The sequence below is a fragment of the Brassica napus genome, chromosome A5 (genome assembly GCF_020379485.1).
Source record: "Brassica napus cultivar Da-Ae chromosome A5, Da-Ae, whole genome shotgun sequence".
Classification (NCBI taxonomy): Eukaryota; Viridiplantae; Streptophyta; class Magnoliopsida; order Brassicales; family Brassicaceae; genus Brassica; species Brassica napus.
This window is the reverse complement of record NC_063438.1, coordinates 5,816,125-5,841,834: the sequence shown is the minus strand read 5'-3', so window position 1 is coordinate 5,841,834 and position 25,710 is coordinate 5,816,125. Positions and strand designations below refer to the sequence as shown.

The window sequence follows — 25,710 nt, the reverse complement described above, 5'->3', positions numbered from 1 at the left end:
GCTATCAACCAGATTTACTGAAGTAAGATAACACTCAAATGAACTTGACGATGATAACAACATGTAAGACAAGTTCCTACGTTAGAAAATCAACAGTAGAAGGAAGGAAATTGTTTATTTTTTTCACAAGCCTCAGCAAACCACTGTTTGTACAAATATCACATGGATATTCATCATTGCTCACAATTGAACATACAGCAGGACTGGCTTGGAAACAAAGTGCAGACAGAAGGAAACATTACAATTATATGTCATACAATGCTGACCTGGGAAAAGACTAAACAGAGACATCTCCAACGATCTTCCTCACCGAAAGGTTCATGTATATGTCCCAAGCAAGAACTCAGCACCTTCAGCTATCCATATAAACTAGTAGCCTTGTTCTGCATTCACTGGTAAAGAACATCATTTATAAGCTTATTGTCTTTTTGTTATAATGATTATATAAATAAACGACTAAGCAAAAATATGTCCGCCTACCATTCTGGGGTACTTAAAGTCAGGTATTCGTTCAATGAAAGCGGGTGGTCGTTGATACACCACAGATGCAACTCTTATCAAGATTCTAGCAGTTAAACCCCATATAACATAATCCTTATCTCCTGTATTGTAATCAAAGAAGTGAAGCAAATGCCTTTTCCCGTTCCACTCAATCTCCTCGGATCTCCGGTTCTCATCCTGTGTAAGATATTTTTCAACCACCGATACATAAAGACTTGCAACTATAAAGCATGCTTGATAGAAAAAGAAACGAAACTAACCTTCAGAAACATTTCAAGAGGTGCATCAAACACAGCTTCCACTTCAGCAGGATTTGGCGTTGGATTGAATGCTTTTCTATCCCATAATATTCCCACTACAGGAGTCACTCTAAGCAGATGCTGCATTGGAAAATGAAGCAAAGATAAGCAAAGTATTGCTCAGATTTGAAAGAAAAATGTTTTTCTCACTTCAAAAAAGCTAAACCAGACATAGAGCCTAAACCAACAATGGAACCAATGGTCTCCTACTACACTTCAAAATGCAAACTCGCCTAACCATCAACTATAACTCTGTGTGCTCGCAAAAGCTATATCAGACCATACCTGAGAGAGAAAAGGTTCGAGGAAAGCAACAACATCAACAAGCGAAGGGTGCAATCCAATCTCTTCCTCTGCCTCTCTGGTGGCAGTAACACCATCATCATCCTTATCACCCTCCTCTGCTTTACCACCCGGCAAAGAAACTTCTCCTACATCAAAAACTCAACCCATCATCCATACTATCAGTATCACATCCAAAGACGAGACCTTTAAATCAAAAGTGTCCAAATTTTTTAAAAAAAGGCAAAGTAACAAACCTGAGTGAGTAGACAATCCGGAAGCCCTCTTAGTGAGGATAACACGCAAATCGCCGTCGTCTCCTTCGAAGAGACAGATCAAGACAGCCGCTTTCTTCGCCGGAGAGATAGGTTTGTGAAACCCAACGTGGGAGATCAGTTTCCCGGTGCTCTCTTCTGCCTTGTATAGACGAAGCTGCTGCGCCAAGGCGAGGAGTCTGGATGATGCAGTTGAGATACTTTTCGCGGCTGCGGACTCCATGAAATTGCAAAGAATCACACTTGTCGAGAAGAGCTTATGTGGATAGAGACAGAGCAAACAGATTTTTTTTTTTTTTGGCCAATGACATACAAAGCTTGTTGCCCTACCCAACAAGTAGCTACGGTCTGATCAATTCTCTCAAGTTTGTCCTGTCCGGTCCGGTCCGGTCTGAATGTTAATTTCATAGATGATTGTAAACTAAACCAGAGGTTCGGTACCTATTTGGATTCAGAATAGTTTTTCTTGGATTTTGAATTTTGGGATTCAACATGTAGACAAATTTAGATTTTATATACGATTGAAGCCGAGAATTCGGTTAATAACACTTCAGATTCTAATAGAATTTTAACCTAGAATTTAGATAATACATAAATCATATTTCTTCCGTTTCAAAATGATAAATATTTTAGCTTTTTTTACATAAATTAATAAAACATCTTAAATTTTAATATTAAATGCATAATTTTCTATAATTATCTATTTCTTATAATTTTAAACCAATAAAAATTCAGAAAATATAATTAATTTTTTTGAAATTTACAATTAGTCATTATATTAGTTGATAAAAATACAAAAAAATGTATCAAGTTTTGAATATTTATTTCGAATATTGGTTTCGTTTTTATGTATTTATTCAGATGCTGTTTTCAAATTTTCAGATATTCATTCAGTTATGGATTGAGTTCGGATAATACAATATTATCCATTCAATTTTTTTTTTACAAATCTGATCGGATTTGAGTTTTTTTCTTATGCTAATAGTAATAGGCAAAGCTTTAGATTTTCCTTCCTATGGAGACAAACTATTGCATGTATTAATAAACACAAACCAAGAATCACCGTCATGGCCTACATATCAAATTACATGTATTTACATCACATAACAGCAGAGACAGAACAGAACACAGACCAAAATAAATATACCAACTTCAAATCTTGCAATCTTGTACGTTTTGTATATTCATATACTCTTACATGCATACAGACTTTTAACTTAACTTCAGGCGCCTGGAAATGACAATCTCCGTGGTTTCACGGCGGCTCCAGAAGACGGAGCTTTGGCTGAGACTGATGATACTCTCTTTGCCGGTGAGTTTGACTTAGTTTCACTCTTGCAACAAACTGTCTTTAAACTCTTTGGTTTCTTAGGAGTCAAAGAGTATCTTACTTCCCAAGGACGAACAGCAATCCAACGCTCTTTCCAGCTCCAACCCCAGTTAGTATTCCCCAGCTCATAACCCCCTAGCCACTGAGTCTTACCCTCCGCTTTCCACTGTTCAGAGAACATAAATAAACTTTTATTTCTTCATATAGAAAGCAGCAAACAAGGAAATAAAAAAAAAGTCTTTTTATATATACAATATACATACCTGATGAGAGAAGGCATAAGCCAAGGCTCTTTCCCTCTTGATAGTTGCTTCTTCCCTTTGATGTATCCTCCCTAAGATCTCATCTTTTGTCTCTGCCCCACCATTCCATTCAACCTGCAATTGTATCAAACTCAGCCTGAGCTTTAGACTTCTCAAGAGAGAGCTCAGTGCTGTCATTATTTTGCGTTTGGGGAACAATGACAGTCTTATTTACCTCAACATCGTGAAGCTTAGCCTCAAGCTTCTGCTGATTCTCTAATCTTTTATGCATCATTCGACTTTCCATGACCATGCCAACTCGGCGAGCCTTTATCTGCGACTGTATCTTACTCCATGAGTGAAGATACTTCAATGTAACCGCCGCTTGCTTCTTCACTGGATGCTTTTCAGTTAACTCCTTTGCTCTTGCAATCCCTTTTAGACGCCTTAGCATTTTTCTAGCCTGTGAGAAAGATAACATAAGTAAGCAGTTGGTTTACTATAAGAAAAAAAAAACAAAGCCACAACTCAATGCACCTTATAGGCTCTAAACGCAGACTGGATTCGAGTTGCAGCCCAGTCCTCGCTACGGACAACTAGTGATGAAGCATGAGTACCCTTCTTCTTGGAAGCTTTTGATTTCACAGCAGTAGAAAGTCCCTGTCACAAAGGAAGGCCAAGTGAAACATTATTATAAAACAGAACTTCATCTGCATTGATGATCACACCAAATGTGAAACATACCTTTGTTTGTTTCCCTTTCTTTGATCCAATTATTGCCTTAAAAAAGTTTCCAGAACCCATCTCAGACTCTTGTCACCAAAACACCTTGTATGTATACAAAATGCTGAGCATAAGATTCTGCTTTAAAACGGCTATACAAAAATTGCATCTTGCATCTGCCTCTCTAAGAATCTACTACTCAAGAGAAAACTCTTGTGTGCATACACAAAAATTGAATCTTTACTGCAAATACTGGACTGGGTTCTTGTAGTCACTACTCACTCATATACAGCCGAAAATCAACTAATCAAGTACCCAACAAAAAAAATTAGATTCAGCTGGAGAAAAGGGTGAAAAACAATCCAAATGCTATTAGAGGAAATAAAATCGTGAAAAAAGGTTCGAACTTTACCAAACCCAACACTATAAATGAGTAAGAAAAGCAACAAAAACTGAAGAATTCTCTAATTTAAATCCACAAACTTGACTAGTTTCCAGATCCAATCTACAACCATTGAAACCAGAAGGAACATTCCACTTTTTCAACTAAGGAGAGCTAAAGATAGATACTAGAAGGTAAGTAGGTAACGTCGACATACCTATAGAAGCTCGTGAAGATATTGAAGCAGATAGAACAAGCAAAAAACAGAACAGAGATTTTGTGATTTAATGATTAAAGATGGTTTTATTTTTCTCGGGGTCTGTAGTAAGGAAGAAGTAAAGGTGTACTTATAAAAAAGGGAAAATCATTACGGCGTCGTGACTTGTGGAGGAGAATATTATTATGAGGCTGGAATCACATTTTATTTTACTATTTGTAAGCCAATAAAATAAACAAATCATAATCAGTGGTTAATCTAATTAAAATGTCACAGTGTCACACCAACGACTACTAGGAATCAAGATTTGTCAGGTGGGATCTTTTTCTATCACGTTGTCTTACCGTCTATTTAAAGTTACCAAAAGCCAAAAACCATATATTGTCACGAAGAGTTTGTGATCACCACGGTTTGTTTTCATTTTTGCTAAAGATGTCGTAAGTTCTTTGATGACTAGTGTATACATTTATAAGTTGAAAGCGGTGATGTGATGGCGTATAAATTACTAGGCATCAAACGTGACTTTTGAAAACTAATATGGTTAGGAGTCAATGGATTAGTTATGAGAATTGCATTATATACAAATGATTAAATCACGTATTCGTACTTATATTTTGTCACTGGTTAAGCTGTTTTATGTATATGTAATTTGCATAATAGTATTTGGTATCAAATGTTGTTTCTAAGTGGTTGGTCTGATCACCAGCAAAATGATTGACAAGAAAAGCAGTGGTTATAGCCAGTGGCGGAGCCAGGAAAAATATGGACGTGGGTCATAAAAATTTCTTAAATGCAAAAATGCATAAATGTTATCGAAAAAATATTACAATGTACTAAAACTTAAAGATGTACTCTACGCTCACTCATATCTTGGAATCTCTTTATCACTGTCTCATTTGTCACTGTCTCAAGCACTTGTTTCTCAATAAAACAAACTAGACAATCACTTAAAAATTCATCACCGATACTGTTACGTGAAGTAGTCTTCACGATATTCATTGCAGAGAAGCACCTTTCTACACTTGCAGTCGCAACGGGAAGAATCAAACATAGCTTCAAAAGACGATAAACCAAAGGATGAGAAAGATGTTTCCTTGTATCCACCAATACACGAGCAAGATCACCAAGGCTTTCTAGATTGGTAAACCGTTCATCTTTTTGCACATTGTCAAGATAGATGTCAAGTTGCTGTTCAAGAGATCTTCGTTCCATAGAACTAAAATCATCTTGATAAAGCTCAGCCAATCTCATCAACATTGACTTGTCAAACTGACGAAAAGAATCTATTGGACTTAAGGATGCCATGCAAACAAGTAGTTCAGAATTCACCTCGTCAAAACGATCATTAAACTCTTGAAGTTGCATATCTAAGACCGTGTAAAAACAATCCACCTTATAATGATGCAGGTTGGTGATGCCTGTTTTTTTCCTTGGCCTGCTTGAATCAACAAACTCTTCCTCCATATCAAGAACTTCAGTTTTATTATTCTCACTAAAAGAATAAACTGTAGCCACAAAATTCTCCCATCCTTCGTCCCTAAGCTTCTGTAACTGTCGTTTTGTAGATCCAACCAACGAGACAGCATTCAAGATCTCTTGGTCTCTTTTCTGTAGAGCTTTTGACAAATTATTAGTGAGTCCCAGGATAACAAGCATCAATTGTAGATAAAACACACAATCAAATGTGTGAAAATATTTGAGGAGACCAAATGCTTGCTGTCTTTTGCTGCCGTCCATGCCTTCAGTCTGGATATGTTCAAGAACTTCAATAATACAGGGAAACATCTCACCAAGACGCAACAAAGTCTTGTAATGTGATCCCCAACGAGTATTTCCAGGTCTTTTAAGAGAAAGGTCTTGATTCAGCCCAGTTCCTGTCTTAATAGTACCCTTACTGATCCCCTCTTCCATTCTCTTGCGATTACTTTCAGTGAGTATAAGCTTTCTTTTGCAAGAAGCTCCAACGGCATTCAATAGAACATGAACCATATCAAAAAATTCTCCAACTTCAACATGTTTTTTTGCAACTGCCACGACAACCAACTGAAGCTGATGAGCAAAGCAGTGAACATAATATGCAGATCTACTTTCTTTCAAAATCAGTGATCTTAAACCATTGAATTCTCCTTTCATATTGCTTGCTCCATCATAACCTTGCCCTCTTACTTTTTTCAAACTTAACCCATGTTTCGCAAATAAAGCATCAATGGCATACTTGAGAGTCAAGGAAGATGTGTCTTTAACATGACTAATGCCAATGAATCTTTCTTTTACCAGCCCAAATTTATCAACGAAACGAAAAACCACAGCCATTTGCTCTTTATCTGAGACATCAGCAGATTCATCTACCAGCAAGCCAAAGACATCATTATTAATTTCCTGGATAACAGACTTGGTTACTTCTTCTGCAAAGCAATGTGCAATGTCTTTTTGAATAGGAGGAGATGTCATCTGATTATTTTTAGGAGCATTGTGCAACACAACTTTTTTCACAGCCTCGTTTTGTCTGGCTGTATACTTCAAAAGCTCTAAGAAATTGCCTTTATTTGTTGACTCTTCTTTCTCATCATGCGCACGAAAAGATAAACCTTGATGTAATAAGTGTCTACAAACATCAATTGAAGCGCCCAAGCGGATTCGATAATCACTTTTCACAATATCAGTTTGCTTATGTAAAGCATGTTTGATAGACTGACCTTGTCTCATCAAATCTTCACATTTGTTTTTAGCATCATTGTGAAAACTAGAATGATCTCCCACATGCTTACTGAAACTATCAACTTTATTCCAGCTAGAAAAACCCGTTGATACAAAAGTATCGCTCCCACCTTGTTTTCCAACTTGAACTCTGAACAAGTAACAAAACAAGCAAAAAGCCTTTTCTTGTTCTACACTATACTCCAACCAATCAGGATACTGGTCAAACCATTGTGGATTAAAACGTCGCCACACACCTCCTATTGATTTTTGTTTAAAAGTATGACCGCGAGGTTGACAAGGTCCTCTAGTCAAATATATGCGGCGTACCTCGTCTATTTGATTATGATCATACTCTTGAATTTTTTTCCGCTTAGCTGGATCAAATGCCAAATCATCCACACTGATCCTCGGTGGTGGAATTTTTCTTATCACAAATCGATCCATTGTTTATGATAATACCTACATAAATAAAATAAAATGAAATACAATTTTTATGAGAATAACAAAATTTATACTACTGATAAGTAAATCAAACTTTTAAAACATCATAGCCTAATCTAGCGCTCCTCTCCAATAAACCGTTTCATTCACAAGCTTTAAAACAATCCTAGCATAATTTTATATCTGTCTACGTCCCAGTAAAGCTAAGAAGGGTTTAATTCTCCATGTCTCCATAGTTTTTACTTTCTAAATTAAATAAAAAAATCTAGAACATCTCAATGTAACAGTGAATTTAGAATTTAGAGAAGAGAAACTACTCATAAAGTTAAAAGACATAAAATAATTACCTTGACTTTAAAACCAAATTGGATCAGGTTTCAGACTTTCAACCAAGCTTCATGAATTGATTCACGTATCACGACAGAAAAAAAAAAGAAGAGAAGAATTAGGTTTTTAGTATTAGGATAACGAGATCTCTTAGTCTAACAATGATAATTGGGTTTATTTATTTTAACGGGCTTAGTTTATTTTAATTTTGTAATGGTTTATATACTTTATTGGGCTAGTAATTGATTTGTATAGTTTGATATTGGGTTAAACAAGTTCAATTAAATTCAAAGGGGTCAATCAAAATAATGGACTAGGGTCAATCTAAAATATTTAACAAGCATTACATTATTTTTCTAAATTTCACGTGGGTCATTTGACCACCATGCCAATGCATTGCCTCCGCCACTGGTTATAGCAGACTCATTTGACTTCCCCTGAGGGGTCCGAAGTTTCCAAAATCAATTGATTGCACCTACCAAATTTTGATATATCTTCTACAGACAGGAAACAAATTTAATTAATGAATCTTTTTAAAAGATAATTATGAAATGTCCCAATAATTAAGGAAAAGTAATGTAGATACTGAGGAGCAGCTCATCCACCACGTATGTGGTTTGTACCTGATTCTGATCAAAATGTTGTTCTATTTCTGAATAAAGATAATTAGACAATGTATGGGTTGGTTTTCTACACATTTGTAGTTTGGGTTTGGGTTATTTGTACATATACTATATTGGGTTGTTAATACGAGCTTTTCCACAAAACCTGACCCAGCCTGTTTGGATATAGTTGTAGATGTTTGATATTCTTTAACCCTAATTTGTAAACACTAAACAATCTGTTCAGAGGAATAATTAAAAAACAAACATGCTATTGTGGTGTTATAAATTATAGGAAATTTATTTTGTTTGTATCTTTCCATATATGTCAAGAGAAATTCTCTGTGAAGTCTACCTTTTTTACTTTATCAAGTTTTTATCATGAGAACATTTCTTAAAACCTTGGTGAGGCAGAAACTCCAGACTATGAGATTAAGACAATGATTAACCCGAGTTTTTAGGGTGAGATTTTTAGTTTCGGTAAAGAACCGTTTTTCTAGCTTTTAACTAAAAAAAAGGTAAAAACTGTTTATTAAATAAGAGATATAAGAGCCGATTCTTAACCGAAAAGTATAAAAAAAAAAAAGAAACAAAGTGTCAAACTATGAGTTAAGAACCCCAACTTAAAAACTCCGGTTAATCATGCTCTAAAAGAACAAATTGGCCAAAAAGAAATGTCCCATAGGATAGATTTGTATGTTAGTATTAATATTCTCTATATATTAAAAGAGAAACATTACAACATATTTTTGTAGCCACATGTCATCACCACAATCATTCTTAAAATTCTTAGAAAAATATGTTGGTCCATATAAATATATAATAAGTTTTTTATTAAACTAACCATAAATTAATCATAACCGTTCTTCATTGTTTCCTTAAATAAAAATCACGGAATTACCTAATGTGGCTAAAGTATATATATGACAATTAATGATTTTGAATAATAAAGATTTGATAAAAATTAGTCTATTCTCTATCATTTTTTTTTTAATTTTAACTTATTAAAATAAATTAAACAACCACATTAACTATATAATAAAATTTTAGATTTTTTTGTATATTTTATATTTTGAATTTTTAAAAACGAATATAAATGACTTAAGTTGCTAAAAATCTCACATAGAAATTTTTGTGATCCATGGTTTAAAATTTATGGTATAACAAGATACAAATGATTCCGAAATTACATAAGTAAGAAGTCTCATTTAACAAATATTATATATATATGTATATTAATAGTTTTTAAAAATAAATTATATACCATATAAAATACATAAGTATTTTAATTTCGAATTTGCTTTGAATTTTTTTGATAAACATTTTGAACAATTATTGACAACTTAATATTTAGATTTTAAATTTTGTATTGAATGTTCTTAAAATTATAAATTACTAAAACTATTAAACATCCAACAAATTTTTTATTGTTATCATTGATTTAATTTTTTTATAAATAAATACAATGATCAAAAATAATATGAGTATAAAATATTTTTTAACAGATGTCAATATTAAAAATGTACTATATATCTATGTTAATATCATTTAAACTTAATTTTATGCCATATAAAATAAAAAACAAATATTTGGCTGGACTAATAAAATTTATTTAAGTATTTGTACCAATTTAATTATATATGTAATAGTTACTAAATTTTTAATTATTCAATATATATTTATTATTTTATAATATATAAAAATATATAATACTTAAAATAATTTATATATAATATTCATCCCGTGCAATGTACAGTTATTAACCTCAAGTAAAGTCGTATAATTAATATTGGGCCCGTCCCTCTAATATATTGGTAGCGATTATTGATTTCTTTAATCTTTGTCTTTTCAAACATACAAATAGCTAATCACATCAACTATGACTTCGTATGTATCCCTTATCCATTTAGCTTTTTCTCTACACCTTCTACGTATAAGTTCTTATTTTATGTACAAACTGATCCCCACAAGCAGCAAGTTAAAGTCTTAAACTAATCCTATTTGTGGTGTACTGATTCAAATAAACCATGTTCTTTTATTAAACTGATAATGTTATCAAGTTCATTAGTCGTGATCGTATTTCAACGCTTTATCCAATTATATTCTAAGAGAATGTCAATTCTCAATGATCAATACATAAGACGGGTACATGTATATGTCATTTGATTTGTATCATTACTAAACTTTGAGGACCATTTTTGTATAAATCAAAGAGATGGGTTTCAACGACCCTTCGTTAAACTCAATCATCCTTTGGTTCGCCGCCGTAACGTCTCTCTTGACTATCTCCGTTATCTTCATCTTTCTATTTATGTGTTTGCTCAAACGCCGTAGGTTGGTGGATGTGTTACCGGAAACGGAAGACGACCATCACCACCGCAGACGAGAGCCTCCGGGCCAAGGGCTTAGCGCTTCCGTGATTGCTGCCTTTCCGACCTTTTCTTACAAACCTGACAATAACGATCCCGAAAGCAACAATCAGGAGATAGAATGTCCGGTCTGCTTAGGGCTAATCCCCAAGAATGTCGTAATTAAGGTTTTACCAAATTGTAAGCACATGTTTGATGAGGAATGTATTGGTAGGTGGCTTGAATCGCACGTAACTTGTCCTGTGTGTCGAAGAATGGCTGAGCCGATGGCTAGCACTGGGGACAAGGTTTTAGAAAGTATAGTATAGTTTTTTTTTTGGGATAAATATGTGAATTATCATTAAAATGAAGCTGACTTGTGTACAAAATTGAAAATATTATGCGGACAAGCTGATTGTTTTCTTTTTGACAAGCTGTCTATTGCCAGAAAGAAACACAGTATAGTTGATGTTAATTACATGGTTTTACCTTTTTTATATATGTTTTACTTTGTGCTAACTCTAATATTCCTGATTGATATGGTCATATGGATATACAAATAATGATATAACTCAACATGCCCAGCTTTGAGTCATACTACTTGAATTTTAAATGCTCGATCAAGTGAAAGAGTCACTTTTGATTTTGATCGTGAAGTTAAATATAGCTCGTTCTACGTTCGTTATATAATAGATACTACTATCTCATAAGCCAACAAAAAATGGTTGTAAGTTTAGAATCTTCTTCATTTTCTTCAGAGACTTACATTTGGTCACGTTTCAGTTTTGATTAGCATTCAGTTAATTATGTTATTAAACAGTGCTTGGGCTTAAATTATATAAATATATGCTTTATTCATCAATATCTTATACATACTCTATGTAGAAAAGTGTGATGATGGTTACCATATACTTATCTTATTGCATATAGTCAAATCTTCTTAAATCTATGCAGCTATATTAATGATCCTAGTTGGCTGATTAGCATAAAAGATTATCCCCGCGGGGAGTTGATCATTTTAAAGTCAATACAAAATCATAGTACTCCTTATGAATCTAAAGTAGTAGAAGTTAATATATCGTTGTTTTACAGATGAAGTAAGAATATGCATATATGATGCATTATCCGATGTTTACGTAATCAAAAACAACTGAAAAGAGGGAAACATAGTTAAAATTTAATTATTGTTTTCGGATCAGAGTTCATGTATGGACCATGTGACATAATTGATAATATCAGTTACAAATAGAGAGAACTTACATACATCTCTATGGTAGAACACCTGGCATAAAAACCAAACAAAGAAAAACTCTTTATGATGCATCATCTCCTTTGACCTGCCGTAAGACGGATTCGGGTCAACCGATTTTAAAATTTGCGGGGCGGGTGCGGGTCGTACGTATCTTTATCCATCTAGTTTTTTTCCTACCCCACAAGCAGCAATTAAAGTCTTGAACTAATTCTATTGGTTAACCGATTCAAATCCACCCTGTTATTTTATTCAAATGATTATATGATAATGTTTTCAAGTTCATTAGTCTTATTTCAACGCTCCAAATATATTCTAAGAGGTTGTCAATTCTCAGTGATCTATACATAAAAAGGGTTACATGTAAATGTCATTTGATTTGTATTACTAATCTTTGAGAACCATTTTTGTATAGATCAAAGAGATGGGTTTCAACGACCCTTCGTTAAACTCAATCATCCTTTGGTTTGCCGCCGTAACGTCTCCCTTAATTATCTCCGTTATCTTCATCTTTTTATGCATGTGTTTTCTCAAACGCCGTAGGTTTGTGGATGCATTACCGGAAACAGAAGACGACCACCACCACAGAAGAGAAACACCGTGCCAAGGGCTTAGCGCTTCTGTGATTGCCGCCTTTCTGACCTTTTCTTACAAACCGGACAATAATGATACCGAGAGCAACAATCAAGAGATAGAATGTCCGGTTTGCTTAAGGTTAATCCCTAAGAATGTCGTTATTAAGGTTTTACCAAATTGTAAGCACATGTTTGATGAGGACTGTATTGGTAGGTGGCTCGAAACTCACGTAACTTGTCCTGTGTGTCGTAGAATGGCTGAGCCCATGGCTAGCACTGGGGACAAGGTCTTAGAAAGTATAGTATAGTTGATGGTCTTAATTATATATGTTAATCTATATAGTTTTCCTTTTTGTTAGTTGTAATATATATGAATGATATGGAAATTTACAAATGATATAACTCAACATGCGCAGCTTTGAGTCATAGTACTTGAATTTCGATCAAGTGAAAGACCCAATTTTGATTTAGGTCGTGAAGTTTTTTTTTTTTTTTTTTTTTTTTTGGTCAAAGGTCGTGAAGTTATGTATAGCTCGTTCTTCCATTCGTTATACAAACTCTGTACTACTATCTCAGATGGATAACTATAACAATGTCAAAGCCAACAAGAAATGGTGGTATGTTTAGAATTTTCTTCATTCTCTTCACAGACACGTTTCAGTTTTGATTATTATTCAGTTATGTCTGTTGTTAAACAGTGTTTGGGCTTTAATTATATAAATATATGCTTTATTCATCAATATCATTTACATACTCGACGTAGAAATGTGTGATGATGGTCACCTTATCTTATTAAATATAGTCAAATCTTCTGAAACCTATGCAGCTAGTGACAACGATCTGCACTAAAGATACTAAATATAATTGTAATAATCACATTAATAGTTGCATTGACTATATAGTATTGATCCTGGTTGGCTGATTAGCATAAATTTAGTTATCATTTCCGGATCAGAGTGCTTGCATGGGACCATGTGACATAATGATAAATATCAGTTACAAATAGAGAAAATTAACATACAACTCTATGGTAGATGTTTGGGTAAACAGTAAATTTTTGATATAATAGTGCCATCTAACTCCACTTTAGTACGAGACCGTGACATTTTCTCCCAGACAATGCGAAAGCTAGCGTTTGACCAACAAGACGACTTTGATGAGAATATGCAACGCAGAAGCAAGAAGACTTTGTATAGCTTCATACCTAAGAAGGTAACCTACTAATGATAGGAGAAATGTAGACCGAGAACAAAGAGCCTGCGAGGTACATGAATTTGCAGCTGATCATGGAATCCAATCTCAGCCTATGTAAATTCACAAGATCATCTTTTTCCTATGAAATTGTGGATTTATTTAACTGAGTTCGAAGAAGATCAAACAAACGTGCCATGTAAGTAATCTTTGGATGCAGAAGACATGCTGGCAGCCATGAGTAAAACAAGTTAGGTCATTAACGCTTGAACTTTTGTTTTGATTTGATGAGAAAAATAAAAGAAATTCTAATTCTGTATTCTCCATCGCGAATAAAGAAAGACACATAGACTTTCTCCCTAAACCAAAACACTCCTACTGACACAGAAAATACAAAAAAAAAGAGAAACATAGTCATGGAATCATCTCATGGGAGCTTACTAATCACCAGTGACCTCTTCCTCTACCTCGTCCTCTTCGACCACCACCTCCGCGTCTTCCCTGACTTGGGTTTCCACCTCTACCACCACCGTATGATGATATTCCCTCAAAAGCCTTGTTCACAAGTTGGTTTGGCATACCATTAGAACCACGTCTCTTCTTTGCTGCGCCACTGTTATCACTTCCATTGTTGCTATTAGCAGGCCGTTTTCCTCTGTACAAATATTACAGCAAAGGCAGCACACATTACAAACAGATATAAGATAACAGAAAGATTGCTGGTTGAGTAATCTTTGCAACAAACCCGATTGTTGTTGTTGTTGCTGCTGAGGCTAACGGCTTTGTGGCTTCTTTCCAAGAAAGGTTCATATTAGTATCTCCGATAAATGAAGGCACTTTTGCATGCAATGGCTGTTTCATATCAAATTTGCTCCAAAAGTTACTTCATACTTCATATCATCAAAACTATAAGAAAAAGGGGAAAAAAAAAGGCTAAGATGTTGGGACGTTCACCTTTGTCATTGCCAATATGTTATTACATGTCCTAAGTCCAGTTGTAGTATTCTGCTTCTTTGTTTTCTGGAAGAAGAAAACATAACAAAGGTGCAATACATTAGCACTAAAACCAAACACCACCAGGAAAAAAAAAACAGAAAGAAGTTACACGTTAATGTACTCACAACGTTTGCCTTCTCTTCATCTGTCTTAGCAGCCGACATGGCTTTGTTGTGCTCAGACATTCCCTGAGTAAGTTTCTTCACTGTTGTCTTGGTTAGATCTCAACGGTGGTCAATCTGCACCAAAAGACAAAAAACTTTATGATATCACACACCATCTTGTACACCAAATTTTCAACGACAGTATACAGAACTTTCAAGTCGCACAAATCTAGATGTCACGCTATACCTTTCAGTGAAGTCCTTGTTCAACTCCGAGAAGTCTTCTCCCAGTCTGTCTGATGGCTGGCCGGTCACAATCTTATACCCACACAAGCTGTTTGTTGCATTTGGAACCTGTATATATCAACGTATTCAAATAAGTAAACAAGAGAGAAGAAAAGAGAACGTAATTAAATCACAAATACAATTGTTGGCGACCTTGCGGGCAAGGTGATGGAACGCGTACAACAAACACTCCACGTATGTGAAGTTCATTTCCTCTGCAGTCTTCTTAGCAGGCATGTATTGAGGCGCTAGATAGGAAAATTGAGGGATGGGGAACCTGAGACTTGTCCTTGGAGGCATTGAGGCGCTCGCTGAACTCGTAGAGCTTCTCGATTTGCTGGAATTGTTCGGACTGGTGCTCTGACATTGCGAGTGGTTGAGGAGAGAGCTGAGAGGGAGAAAAGTGAAGGAGATGAGTATATACATACACTTAGTTTGATACGAGGAGAATAGAAGATATAAGCATGAGATCTCGTCTCTGTAGTAGATGTAAAAGGAACTAGGAGGCGGGAAAGCTATGAAGAAGAGAAGAACGTACATGGTTGTGTTTTTGGAAGAGTGTAGAGAGATGAGAGTTTCTCTGAGTTAATCGTTAAGCTTGAAGATGAAGAGCCGCGCAGAAGAAGAGCTTAGGTTATGTTGGAACATTCCTATAAAACGATGTCGTTTTAGTTTATGTGAAACTTAAGAACCGCCACCTATTTGGAAAACAAAAACCAATTTATCCCTGCACTATTCAGTAGTATAGTATTTGAAGGTATCCATTTTAAAGATGAGGGAAATTATAATTTTAATTAAAACATTTTAGGATCTCATCGACATTATGTTATTTGGACTTTTTGTACTTTTGACTAAAAACTCGGTAAGTTAAAAACACTTCAAAATTACTGCAAATCTCCTAGAATCCATAAACTAGTGGAATTTAAAATATTTTTTTTTTAAATTATATATCGAATAACACTGAACTGAACAATACACCACACAAGAAGCATCACATTTCCGTATTGTTCACTTCAAAAATCGTTTATTTAGGAGCAAAGTCTCTCGAATCCGATATTCCCAAAACAATTCTCATACCAAATGTACCTCAAGAACTCAAAAACTCAGAGAAGTTTTAGTCCTGATTAATCAAATCACAGAACAGGCATATCCAGAGCTTGCAACACATCCTTGAACTCAAAGTCATGAGTATGTTTATTGAACCGCTCGAGCAACTTGTACCGAGTGTCGTTCAAGTAAAACGACTGAGCTGTCTCCATGAGCCATTTCGCCTCCTCGTCTGTGAGTTTGCTTGTGAACACAACATCACCACGGATGAACACCAAGTCTTTCGTCTCTGAAAGCTCAGTGTAGAAGGTGCTTGTCAAGTAAGGAGCAGCTTCAGTTCCTCTCGCTTTGTAGTCTTCGAGACCAGTGAAAATCATGTGAGGAGCTTCAACTGCCACAACACAAGATTGATGTTTAATGATAAGATCATAAACCCAGGGGAGCTCTAATATGCTCCACAAAAATTGTAGTTAAAGTTCAAAGATCAAATGCTACATCTAGCAAAGATTCAGCGTTACATGCCACCATACGGGGCAAATAAACTGTTCTTGAGATTTCATAGTCTCCTAACGTTCGTCCTTACTAATCAGACATACGTAACAGAATGTCTTTTGAGTAAAAACATCTTGGACCGTTGCTAATATCATTAACCATTTCGACCAATGCTAACATCACTAACCATTTCAACCAATGCTAATATCACTAACCATCTCAACCAGTGCTAGTATCACTATTCACTAACCATCTCAACCATTGATAATATCACTTAACTCCGAGATAAAAGATAGATCAAACCTTGAGCAAACATTGTAATATAACCATTTCCTCTCCACAACGGAATCACAAAGTATCGGCTGCAATTGCAACATCAAAACAGAAGAAGATCAATGCAAGACCAAAACACACACAAAAACTAAGATTCATTTTGAACAAGAACAAAGCTGATGATGATGTCTTTACCACTCAGCTGCTCGTTGCTCCAACAAACGATAAAGCTGGGCTTTCATAGTAATCCCAATATGCCCTCGTCCCAAGTGATACTGCCAAATGAAACCATCAGCAAATCTGAAAGACACAACACATTAAAGATTGAATCTTTAGAGCACAGAGGGTTGAATTACATCGTCCCAGATCGAAGTGAGCTCCTCCGGAGATTTAGTCTTGGCTCTATCCAAATCCATGATCGAATCCAACGGTTTCGGCTTCAACGGTGAGAACCCAGAAGCGAACCTCGAGTTTCTGACTGAACCAAGCGAAGCCCATTCGATGTGCTTCCCAGGTAAAGCTTCTGAGTGGTCGCCTCCGGCATTTCGTTGCGAAGCGGTGAAAATCTGTCTAGATGGGCAACGGGAAGAGGAAGAGAGCTTTTCTGTAGCGAGTCTAGAAACAGAACCGAGGATTCGCCTAAGTTTCATGGTAGGAATTATCAGCAAGTTCTAGGGAGCTCTCAGAGGAATTTCGTCGAACACCTCGTCTGCTGGAAGATCTATGAGAAAGTCAACTATCTGGAAATGACTCGTCACTTCGTTTGCATTTGTTTTACTAAAAAAAACCTATCGGTTCGTGATTTTGTGGGCTGATTTGGTTCGACCGGTTGAACCAGGTTTTGGTAATTTCGCTAGGTCCAGAACAAAGCTCTTTTTGGGCCAAAATTAATGGGCTAGTCTAGAGTTCAGATATTCAGCTTGTAGTAAAATTAATGAGCTAGTAGTCCAGATGGGTTGGAGCTTGACTCAGCTTGAGTTAGACACTGTTGAGGCGTATAATATAATGTCCTCAAGTTTGACTTGAGAGGTATTATTCGTATACAAGAATCCGTGATGTCATGGAACCAAACGACATGCATTAAATGCGCAACAAGCCTAAAGCCACGCTTCATATATACTTACACTGCAAATTCACTTTACCAAAACATAGATAATCCTGCAAGTATTTCAAAATCATTCTAGAGCAGTTCGTGCTAGAAGCTGTGGAATATCAGACACACCAGGAAAATGATAAACGTGAATAATATAGGTTCATGGGAAGAGTTCATAAAATGCGTTAGAGTAATGTCTATATTTGATAATTTTCCGTTATCATTCGCTTTGAATGACACTGTAACTAAAATTAAAGTATATATGTGAAATAATATACATTCCAAATAATGTTAACAAAACTGTAATGACTGAAAGAGTTTACCAAATATAAAATATTGTCATGTTATAAAACTAGTATAAAAGTACACTTTCTATGCGTTTTTTTCAGAGTTAAGATCTGTATGTATAGAATAGGATCAACTACAAAACAAATATATGATCTAGTCACAAATTTTGTTTAGTCAAATACTCAAAGCAGAATCTTTGCCACAATGTTTCGCTTCGTCGCGCCCGTGAGTGTTTGGAATCTTCTAACATGTTCATGTGACCCCCTATCTATCAATCTTGAGTCCAGTCTCTTAACAATTATGAACCAATAATACATTTCAGATTCTTTTCAATGTAAATTCAGGTTTGAATATTTATAGAAGTCAGTTTATTATTATAGAAGTACGTTTAATATGGATACCGGTCTGACTTTCGGACAAAACTAGATTGGAATACTAAATTAAATTTAAGTTTTAGCGGCAGTAGGAAATTCGTGAATAGGAAATTCGTGAATTATGGTATCAGGAGTTCTGCATATACTAACTCAGATATGAGGAAGCAATCATGGCTTATTAACTTTACATTTCTTTTGAGTAGAATGCGTGATGATGCGTTCCTGTGAGCGTTAGACAATTTTTTTTTTAAAAGGATTACAAATAAGTGTCGATGTATTGAACCATAATTATCTTGATAAATTGTTAGCAAAAAAATATTTTAATAAGTGTATGTAATTTGGTATGTTAAATGTGATAGAATACAAACAAATGTGTAAAAACGATATATAGTTCCATGATATATAGGATTACTTCTGATATAGTTCTGATAGAATCAGCATTGACTTTTCAGTAAGATCTATTAGATCATATCGTTTCTTTGGGTAATATACATAATCTTTTTTCTTGAAAAAAGGTTTATAATATACATAATTTTTTGGTAAGAGGAGTTTATCCAGTTTCAAAATGTAGCGTTTGTAATATTGTGGCATTCAAGATGATTGATTGGTTTCATCTATTATAAAATGTTTTGATTAAAGTGAAGATTGTTTTGGATATCAATCCGTTATATTTACTTTTGGTCGTGTCCATGCTTGCAAAGTATGTAGAGTACATTAACACCAAATAAAATTGCATTATATTTGTTTATTGAATTTGACAACAGCTTTTTGAATAAAAAAAAATAAACCGTTAATAAACTACTACCACTCTCTTTTTATCTCACGAAAATATTTATGTTTTATTATAAATCAAATTTTTGTCATTTTTCTCAGCTCTGCCTGGATTTTTTTTTCTTAACTCATTTCAGAAACTGTAAACTATATAGTAGTTTGTCCAGACTCACAGTATCCAACACAAAGACCAATCCACCATGCATGTCTTATCTCTTACTTCCTCCTTAATATTCCGTTTCCTCTTCCTCATATCCACCATTCCAATTTCTCCAGCGAAATCTACAACCTCTCATCTCCAGACACAGCCGCGCCTCCGCCACAGAAAGCTATCAATTGATTACTACTCCAAGAAATGCCCTCAGCTCGAAAGTCTTGTCGGCTCTGTCACTTCCCAGCGGTTCAAAGAAGCACCCGTCTCAGCTCCTGCCACTATTCGCCTCTTCTTCCACGACTGCTTCGTTGAGGTCAACTATTCTTACCAAACATTGAATCTTGCATTCTCCTGATTACGTACGGTAGCAAAATACTAGAACCCACGACCCGCATTTTCACGTTACTTACCGGCATGGTCACATTTCAATGCATCATCTCATTATACCTCAATAATAGTTGGAAAGTCAAAACGCCTATAGGAAAACAGTAAAAACACATACAATCTGAAAAATAATAAAAACCCATAAACTATGGGAAATGGTCCTGACAAGAACTTGTCGTGTATCTAATGTAGCGCATTTTAGCAAAAGATGCCAATATTCGTTACACTTTAGTAACAACCTCAAAAGTATATTGGTCTGTCCGTGCTGTTTTTTTAGTGATACACATCACATGCATGCAAACGTATATAAAATTGTTGGTGCTTGCTCAACATAACTTAGTATTTGGAATTTTGAAGGGTTGTGATGGGTCGATATTAATAGAAACAAAGAAGGGAAGCAAGAATTTAGCCGAAAGAGAGGCAGAAGAGAATAAAGAATTAAGAGAAGAAGGATTTGAGAGTATCATCAAGGCAAAGGCATTGGTTGAGTCTCATTGCCCTTCTCGCGTCTCTTGCTCTGATATTCTCGCCATCGCTGCTCGAGATTTCATCCACCTGGTACTCCCTACTTCAACCCCATACTTTCAATTTATTTTAGGTCACACCGGCTCAAAATTTAGCCAACCGGCTTGCACAGCTATCTAGCATATCTTGAACATTGTGAATCCAAACCATCATGGAGATAGCTTTGCCTTTGGTTTAACTTCTTAGGTACTTTGATTTTTTATTCATAAGGTACGTATGTGTCACTAGCCGGATTTATCGATAGTCAGATAAACAGTGGTTTTTGGATCTCCAAATTTTTAAAAATTGACATATGTAGTAGTTATTAGGCTCCTAATATAATTTTTTTTATAAATTTCTATTAGTTGACTAAAACCCAAAAATTGGTTTTGGACCCTTAAATTTTTATAATTAACACATATATAGATATTAATTAGGCCCCTAATGTATGAAAACATTTAATAAAATTCTTACTATTTATCTATGACCCTAAAATATTAGGATGCCTGACTAGTTGTTTTGATTTCAAATAGGCAGGTGGACCTTACTATCAAGTGAAAAAAGGAAGGTGGGACGGCAAAAGATCAACGGCAACCAACGTCCCTCCCAACATCCCCCGATCAAACTCCACGGTCGATCAGCTCATCAATCTCTTCGCGTCAAAAGGACTAACGGTAGAGGATCTCGTCGTCCTTTCTGGCTCCCACACAATCGGCTTCGCACACTGCAAGAGTTTCGTTGGTCGTCTCTACGACTTCAAAGGCATCAAACGACCCGACCCGAATATCAACCCAAAATTACTCAAGGAACTCCGTATGTATTGCCCTTTCTCCGGCAGAAGCTCCCGCGCCGCCCTTCCCCTCGACGCCACAACTCCGTTTGCGTTCGACAATGGGTATTACAAAGGTCTAGGAAGTAACATGGGCCTTCTCGGGTCGGACCAAGCCTTGTTTCTTGACCCGAGGACGAAGCCCATTGTACTTGAGATGGCTAGAGATAAGCAGAAGTTTCTCAAGGCGTTTGGGGACGCTATGGATAAGATGGGTTCTATTGGTGTAAAGAGAGGGAGGAAACATGGAGAGATACGAAAAGATTGTCGTGTCTTTTTATAGATCTTTTATATTTACCTTAGTTTGTTCTTTTGTGTGTGGATTTTGTCTCGATCTTGATGTGCCTTTTGTTCTTTGTTTAGAAGTTTCTTGACTGTTTTGTTCATAGTATATAAGGTACTTCGAAAGAATCCGTAATTCAGTTACGTTTTTTTTTAATTGAATAATTCAGTTACGTTATCTATGAACAAAGTGATTTAGATAATTCATGTTGGTGATATTACAATTTCAGAAATGTTTTATATGCGAAGTTCACACACTTAAAATAGCCTGATCCCTTGTATATAATAGGACCAAACCTGCCAATACTGGGTCGAACCATACCCAAGTCACAAGATCCCAAAAGTCAAGATTTGTGTTGAACAACTATATAAGCGGTGATTCGAGTTTTAAATCTGTTAATTGTTGTTACCGAGGTAATCCAATCTAATTCAACAGGAAACAACAAACCGTGTATGTTTACTGTGATATACATAATAATCCAGCAATGATATAATGTGCTACTTTAGATAATTTTATTTCTTGAAACAATCACAAGATTAGTAGATTATAGTTTCACCCCCGCCAAATGAAAATAATATAAAACGCTTTGCAACTTTAATTTATCGACATCCTGTTTGTAAACCTTCCAAGTAAATGTAAGTCGTTCCCTTTATTTCCTTTGGACTCCAAGAATGTAATATACCATGTTGAGTCAAGTTCTTCACATCGAAAGAGCTGCATAGAGAAGCTGGTTCCAAGTATCCGGCAAGCCAGGAAGGCACCAGTGGCTGCAATCGGTTCGTCCAGTTACTCCATAAATAGATGGATGCGCATCTTTTCTTAGCTGAGACAGAGTTGTGATGTCGAGTAGGTAAACGGGTGTCTTCATGGATCTCAACACTCGTGACACAATGCTTGCTGCAGGAAGTGAACCACCCGGGTATGTCGACCCTGTCAACGGTTGCATCTGCCCGTTGCAAGTCTTCATCGGCTCATTCCACTCCTTTCCTCTAATAATTTTCCCCAATAAACAAGTCAATATATTTTACTTAAAACACCAATTTTCATACGACAAATGTATGTACATATTATGTATAGTGAACTTACACGTAATGTGTAGGAGAAATGCCTTGGAAGAAAACTCGGGTTTGCGAAGTATTAACATTTTGATCAACCCATTGAGCCCAAGTGGTGAGTCCTAAGTTGAAAGCATCAAGACGGTTCATGTCTCTTATCAGTGAAGACCCATTTCTTATAAAATCCCACCTGTTATAACAACAACAATAGAAGAAGAGAAGATGATTTGGTTGGACCATGTCTTAAGACAATCTCAAATTAGACCATGTATTATACATGAGTGTAGGATATATGGTACGAACCTTTGAGATTTTACTCCTTTGTTAACCCACCAGTGCCAAGAATTGAACACAAGAATGTCCACGTCTTTCCAAACATCAGCACCATTTTCGATGGTTCCAAGGTTAAGCACACGCCCTACCTTTTCTTTGGAGATATCCACTAGGTATGGCGTTCGGTATAGGTATAAAGTAACTCCATATTCCTGTTTTTAATCGTTTAAAAAAAGGTTTGAGAAATTCTAATAATTTTTACTATACATGAAAATATATTCAATTTTTTGTACACAATATATAGACGATAATCAATTAGACTAAAATGCACACATTTTTCCGGGTCCAACTTTTTAATATGTAACATGTTTTCCCATGTTTAAAAATATAACTTGAAGAAAACAAATTGAAGTGGTTTATTAGTTGTCATTAGCTGTCAGAGTGTCAGGTCTCCTACTTCCTTTCCCTTCCTGCAATGTTCTCTTCTTTTTGTCTTTTCCAGTTAATATACATTGTTATGTTCTAAATTTGTTTAAAACAACTAGAAGAGAGAAATTCCCAAAACCCTAAGTCAACACTAGAAACAAAGGCAAACAGAATACGGTGGAAAAAATATTTGGATTACGTATTTTTCCGTATCGGATGTTATTGTTTTCTTTTAAAGAAAGGCTTTAAATGTTTCTAATAAATTAAGGATTTAACCAGACAAAAAAAAATTAAGGATTTAACCTTACATAGGTTTGTGGTTAATATACTTAGTTTTCAATGTTCATGTTGAATAGTCAAACTAATTAAAGAAGTCGCAACTGTATCAGAATTGAATTTTTTTTTAAAATTGTGAATATAAAATATCATTTTAAGATAGAATTAGCTGTAATTTTGTACAAGAAGAAGATAAGTTATAATTTTAGATAAGCCCACACATATTAATATTTTGTAGTGTATATTTGTTTTCACTGAGATAAGTAATAGTATATTGAAGCATAAACCATATAGACCAAAAATATATAGTGGACGCATGCGTCTACATCAAAATGCACAACTTCTTAAAGAAAAATCTCTTTGCAGAAAAGAAAATCAATTGTTTGTTAGTAAAATCTATACGTTTTCTTTTACCTCCTTTTTCATTGATTCATAGTTTTAAATTAGGTATGTGTATGATCAACTAGGCAGTAAGGCTGATAAAATCATAATACCTTGGATGTCAAGCGTTTGCACAAAAAAAAATTAAACCAAAAAAGAACATTTTCACAATTCTTATAAAAATAGAAATATAGTATAATATATTAGCCCGTGATCAACACGATTCAAATGAAATTGACAAGTCCTCCTCGTGATGATGAATTATTAGGTTTTGTTTGTATCCAAATACACATTTAAAAATTATAATACTGAAAAAAGAAGAGTAGAGAGAGACCTGGAAAGTGAGAAAGGAGAGTGGGGTACGTCTGAGAAATTTGGTCGTGATGCCTGGTACTGACGCATGGATCATACATCCCAACGATTCCCACATGTTTACACTCAGTGAGTCTCCCACGAACATCACTCGTTTCCCTCTCCATTGATTCAGAAACGCTGCTCCATCAAACCTTAATTTACAATCACATATATACGTAACATATCATTATCAATATTATTATGCTAATTGTATGTATGTTGATGTTACATACCTTGGGATGGTGCATGAATCAGGTTGCCAAGAGTAGTTGAGGAACTTTTTGTCTGGCCGGCCGAACTTGAGACAGTCAAACTGGCCGTCGATGAAAGGACACGTGGACGAATCGTACAATGGGTAAGACGAAGCATCGAAAACCCATTTCCCTTGAAACAAGTTACAACCAGACTTTTGCTTCCTTCCTTTCAACGTCGCTTTTCCTCCTCCGGCGGCAGCCAACCCCGTTATGTTGCGGTGGCTCACTTGCGGTTTCTTGTCGGAAGCCAAGGCCTTGTCGGCCCCGGACAAGATTGTGAGTGTGAGAAGTGGAAGAAGGAAAAGAGAGATGCGTTTGCAACCCATCTTTGAAACAAAAGATGTGGGTTATTTTTGAAGAGGCTTTGTGATGGAATTGAGTTTGTATATACATGTTTATATACTTATACGTAAGTACAGTAGTGAGGAGTGTGAACAGATTCTTGGGTGGAGATACTGTTGGCATTATATGGGTTCAATTTTTTTTTTAAATAAAATAAAAAATATATCAATTCTTTAGGAAAGCCACACATTGTTAGGCTGTCAATTCATTTACAAATGATCATTAACGGGTTGTTGGTAGAGGAATTTGTGTAAAGTATACCGAACTTAACAAATATGGGATATATTTTTATCTAATGTTTTAATGGATTATTATTGACTGTGACTGATTTGTATTGACTTACTTACTTTCTTTTATTTATTTTTGTTAAATGATAATAATATATATTTACGATTCTCCAAAAAAAATTTCCAAAATTGTCTAAAATAGTAAGATATGTTTGTTTGTAAGGAGGATATTTTTCTTATGATGATTTGATATATTAGTCAAAAGAATTTGTATAGTATAAAGAAATTTTTTATGAGGAAACCAAAGAATTAATATAATAATTATTTTTTTACAAAAATCAGGTACGCATTATTAATTGTAAAATGATGAAAAGAGATTAAGTTTTATGATTTCAATTTGTTTACTATTTGACGAAAAGGCATTTTGTCGACATTGATTTTTTTTTCACTAGAGTGTGCCTAAGTTTAAAATTTTGACAAAAGTTCAGAATGTTTTCACTAGTATACTTTGGTCGGAACGGTACAAAAATACGTAATTCAGTGACAGAATATCTCATTCCA

At 35.2% G+C, this 25,710-nt stretch overlaps 9 protein-coding genes across 20 annotated transcripts in view; 3 read left to right on the top strand and 6 right to left on the bottom strand.

Moving 5' to 3' along the window:
- The window catches only part of LOC111215583 (nudix hydrolase 22, chloroplastic), a 16,396-nt gene extending 14,717 nt beyond the window's left edge, over window positions 1–1,679 (bottom strand). For all 11 annotated transcript variants that reach the window (XM_048780714.1, XM_048780712.1, XM_048780710.1 and 8 more), the window contains exons 1-5: window positions 1,340–1,679; window positions 1,086–1,231; window positions 762–881; window positions 481–678; window positions 267–392 (exon numbers count right to left, since the gene is read on the bottom strand). In XM_048780714.1, the coding sequence (XP_048636671.1) occupies window positions 390–392; window positions 481–678; window positions 762–881; window positions 1,086–1,231; window positions 1,340–1,580 (708 nt within the window). In that variant the 5' untranslated portion in view covers window positions 1,581–1,679 and the 3' untranslated portion in view covers window positions 267–389. The remainder of the gene's footprint in view (window positions 1–266; window positions 393–480; window positions 679–761; window positions 882–1,085; window positions 1,232–1,339) is intronic.
- Window positions 1,680–2,373: 694 nt separating this feature from the next.
- LOC111215582 (protein IQ-DOMAIN 9-like) lies at window positions 2,374–4,437 on the bottom strand. Of its 2 annotated transcripts, none has more exons than XM_048780707.1 (6): window positions 4,252–4,437; window positions 3,674–3,757; window positions 3,467–3,589; window positions 3,165–3,392; window positions 2,951–3,064; window positions 2,374–2,853 (listed from the first exon to the last, which is right to left on the bottom strand). In XM_048780707.1, the coding sequence occupies exons 2-6, from the start codon at window positions 3,731–3,733 to the stop codon at window positions 2,581–2,583; spliced, it is 798 nt and encodes a 265-aa protein (XP_048636664.1). In that variant the 5' UTR covers window positions 3,734–3,757; window positions 4,252–4,437; the 3' UTR covers window positions 2,374–2,580. The 2 variants fall into 2 exon arrangements, with proteins under 2 accessions (XP_048636664.1, XP_048636665.1); XM_048780708.1 differs by having other exon boundaries at window positions 3,674–3,762; window positions 4,252–4,411.
- A 654-nt stretch (window positions 4,438–5,091) lies between these two features.
- On the bottom strand, window positions 5,092–7,483 carry LOC106426991 (zinc finger MYM-type protein 1-like). Its single transcript, XM_013867720.2, has one exon. It carries the CDS (start codon window positions 7,393–7,395, stop codon window positions 5,092–5,094), a length of 2,304 nt encoding a protein of 767 aa, XP_013723174.2. The 5' UTR covers window positions 7,396–7,483.
- A 2,636-nt stretch (window positions 7,484–10,119) lies between these two features.
- On the top strand, window positions 10,120–11,259 carry LOC125609366 (RING-H2 finger protein ATL40-like). Its single transcript, XM_048780704.1, has one exon. It carries the CDS (start codon window positions 10,537–10,539, stop codon window positions 10,996–10,998), a length of 462 nt encoding a protein of 153 aa, XP_048636661.1. The 5' UTR covers window positions 10,120–10,536; the 3' UTR covers window positions 10,999–11,259.
- Window positions 11,260–12,156: 897 nt separating this feature from the next.
- Window positions 12,157–14,129, top strand: LOC111215998 (E3 ubiquitin-protein ligase ATL41-like). The gene has a single exon (XM_048780705.1). The coding sequence runs from the start codon at window positions 12,343–12,345 to the stop codon at window positions 12,799–12,801; it is 459 nt and encodes a 152-aa protein (XP_048636662.1). The 5' UTR covers window positions 12,157–12,342; the 3' UTR covers window positions 12,802–14,129.
- On the bottom strand, window positions 13,944–15,322 carry LOC125609367 (apoptosis inhibitor 5-like protein API5). Its single transcript, XM_048780706.1, has 5 exons — window positions 15,032–15,322; window positions 14,806–14,919; window positions 14,639–14,704; window positions 14,430–14,536; window positions 13,944–14,339 (listed from the first exon to the last, which is right to left on the bottom strand). The coding sequence occupies exons 2-5, from the start codon at window positions 14,863–14,865 to the stop codon at window positions 14,129–14,131; spliced, it is 444 nt and encodes a 147-aa protein (XP_048636663.1). The 5' UTR covers window positions 14,866–14,919; window positions 15,032–15,322; the 3' UTR covers window positions 13,944–14,128.
- A 720-nt stretch (window positions 15,323–16,042) lies between these two features.
- On the bottom strand, window positions 16,043–17,681 carry LOC111215581 (ATP synthase mitochondrial F1 complex assembly factor 1). The gene is made up of 4 exons (XM_048780703.1): window positions 17,238–17,681; window positions 17,077–17,156; window positions 16,912–16,970; window positions 16,043–16,507 (listed from the first exon to the last, which is right to left on the bottom strand). Exons 1-4 carry the CDS (start codon window positions 17,529–17,531, stop codon window positions 16,203–16,205), a joined length of 738 nt encoding a protein of 245 aa, XP_048636660.1. The 5' UTR covers window positions 17,532–17,681; the 3' UTR covers window positions 16,043–16,202.
- Window positions 17,682–19,221: 1,540 nt separating this feature from the next.
- LOC106454748 (peroxidase 19) lies at window positions 19,222–21,740 on the top strand. The gene is made up of 3 exons (XM_013896857.3): window positions 19,222–19,874; window positions 20,303–20,503; window positions 20,983–21,740. The coding sequence occupies exons 1-3, from the start codon at window positions 19,608–19,610 to the stop codon at window positions 21,559–21,561; spliced, it is 1,047 nt and encodes a 348-aa protein (XP_013752311.2). The 5' UTR covers window positions 19,222–19,607; the 3' UTR covers window positions 21,562–21,740.
- Window positions 21,741–22,046: 306 nt separating this feature from the next.
- LOC106451203 (protein trichome birefringence-like 37) lies at window positions 22,047–24,965 on the bottom strand. Its single transcript, XM_013893090.3, has 5 exons — window positions 24,560–24,965; window positions 24,307–24,478; window positions 22,920–23,101; window positions 22,648–22,806; window positions 22,047–22,550 (listed from the first exon to the last, which is right to left on the bottom strand). The coding sequence occupies exons 1-5, from the start codon at window positions 24,904–24,906 to the stop codon at window positions 22,262–22,264; spliced, it is 1,149 nt and encodes a 382-aa protein (XP_013748544.2). The 5' UTR covers window positions 24,907–24,965; the 3' UTR covers window positions 22,047–22,261.
- Window positions 24,966–25,710: the final 745 nt, after the last annotated feature.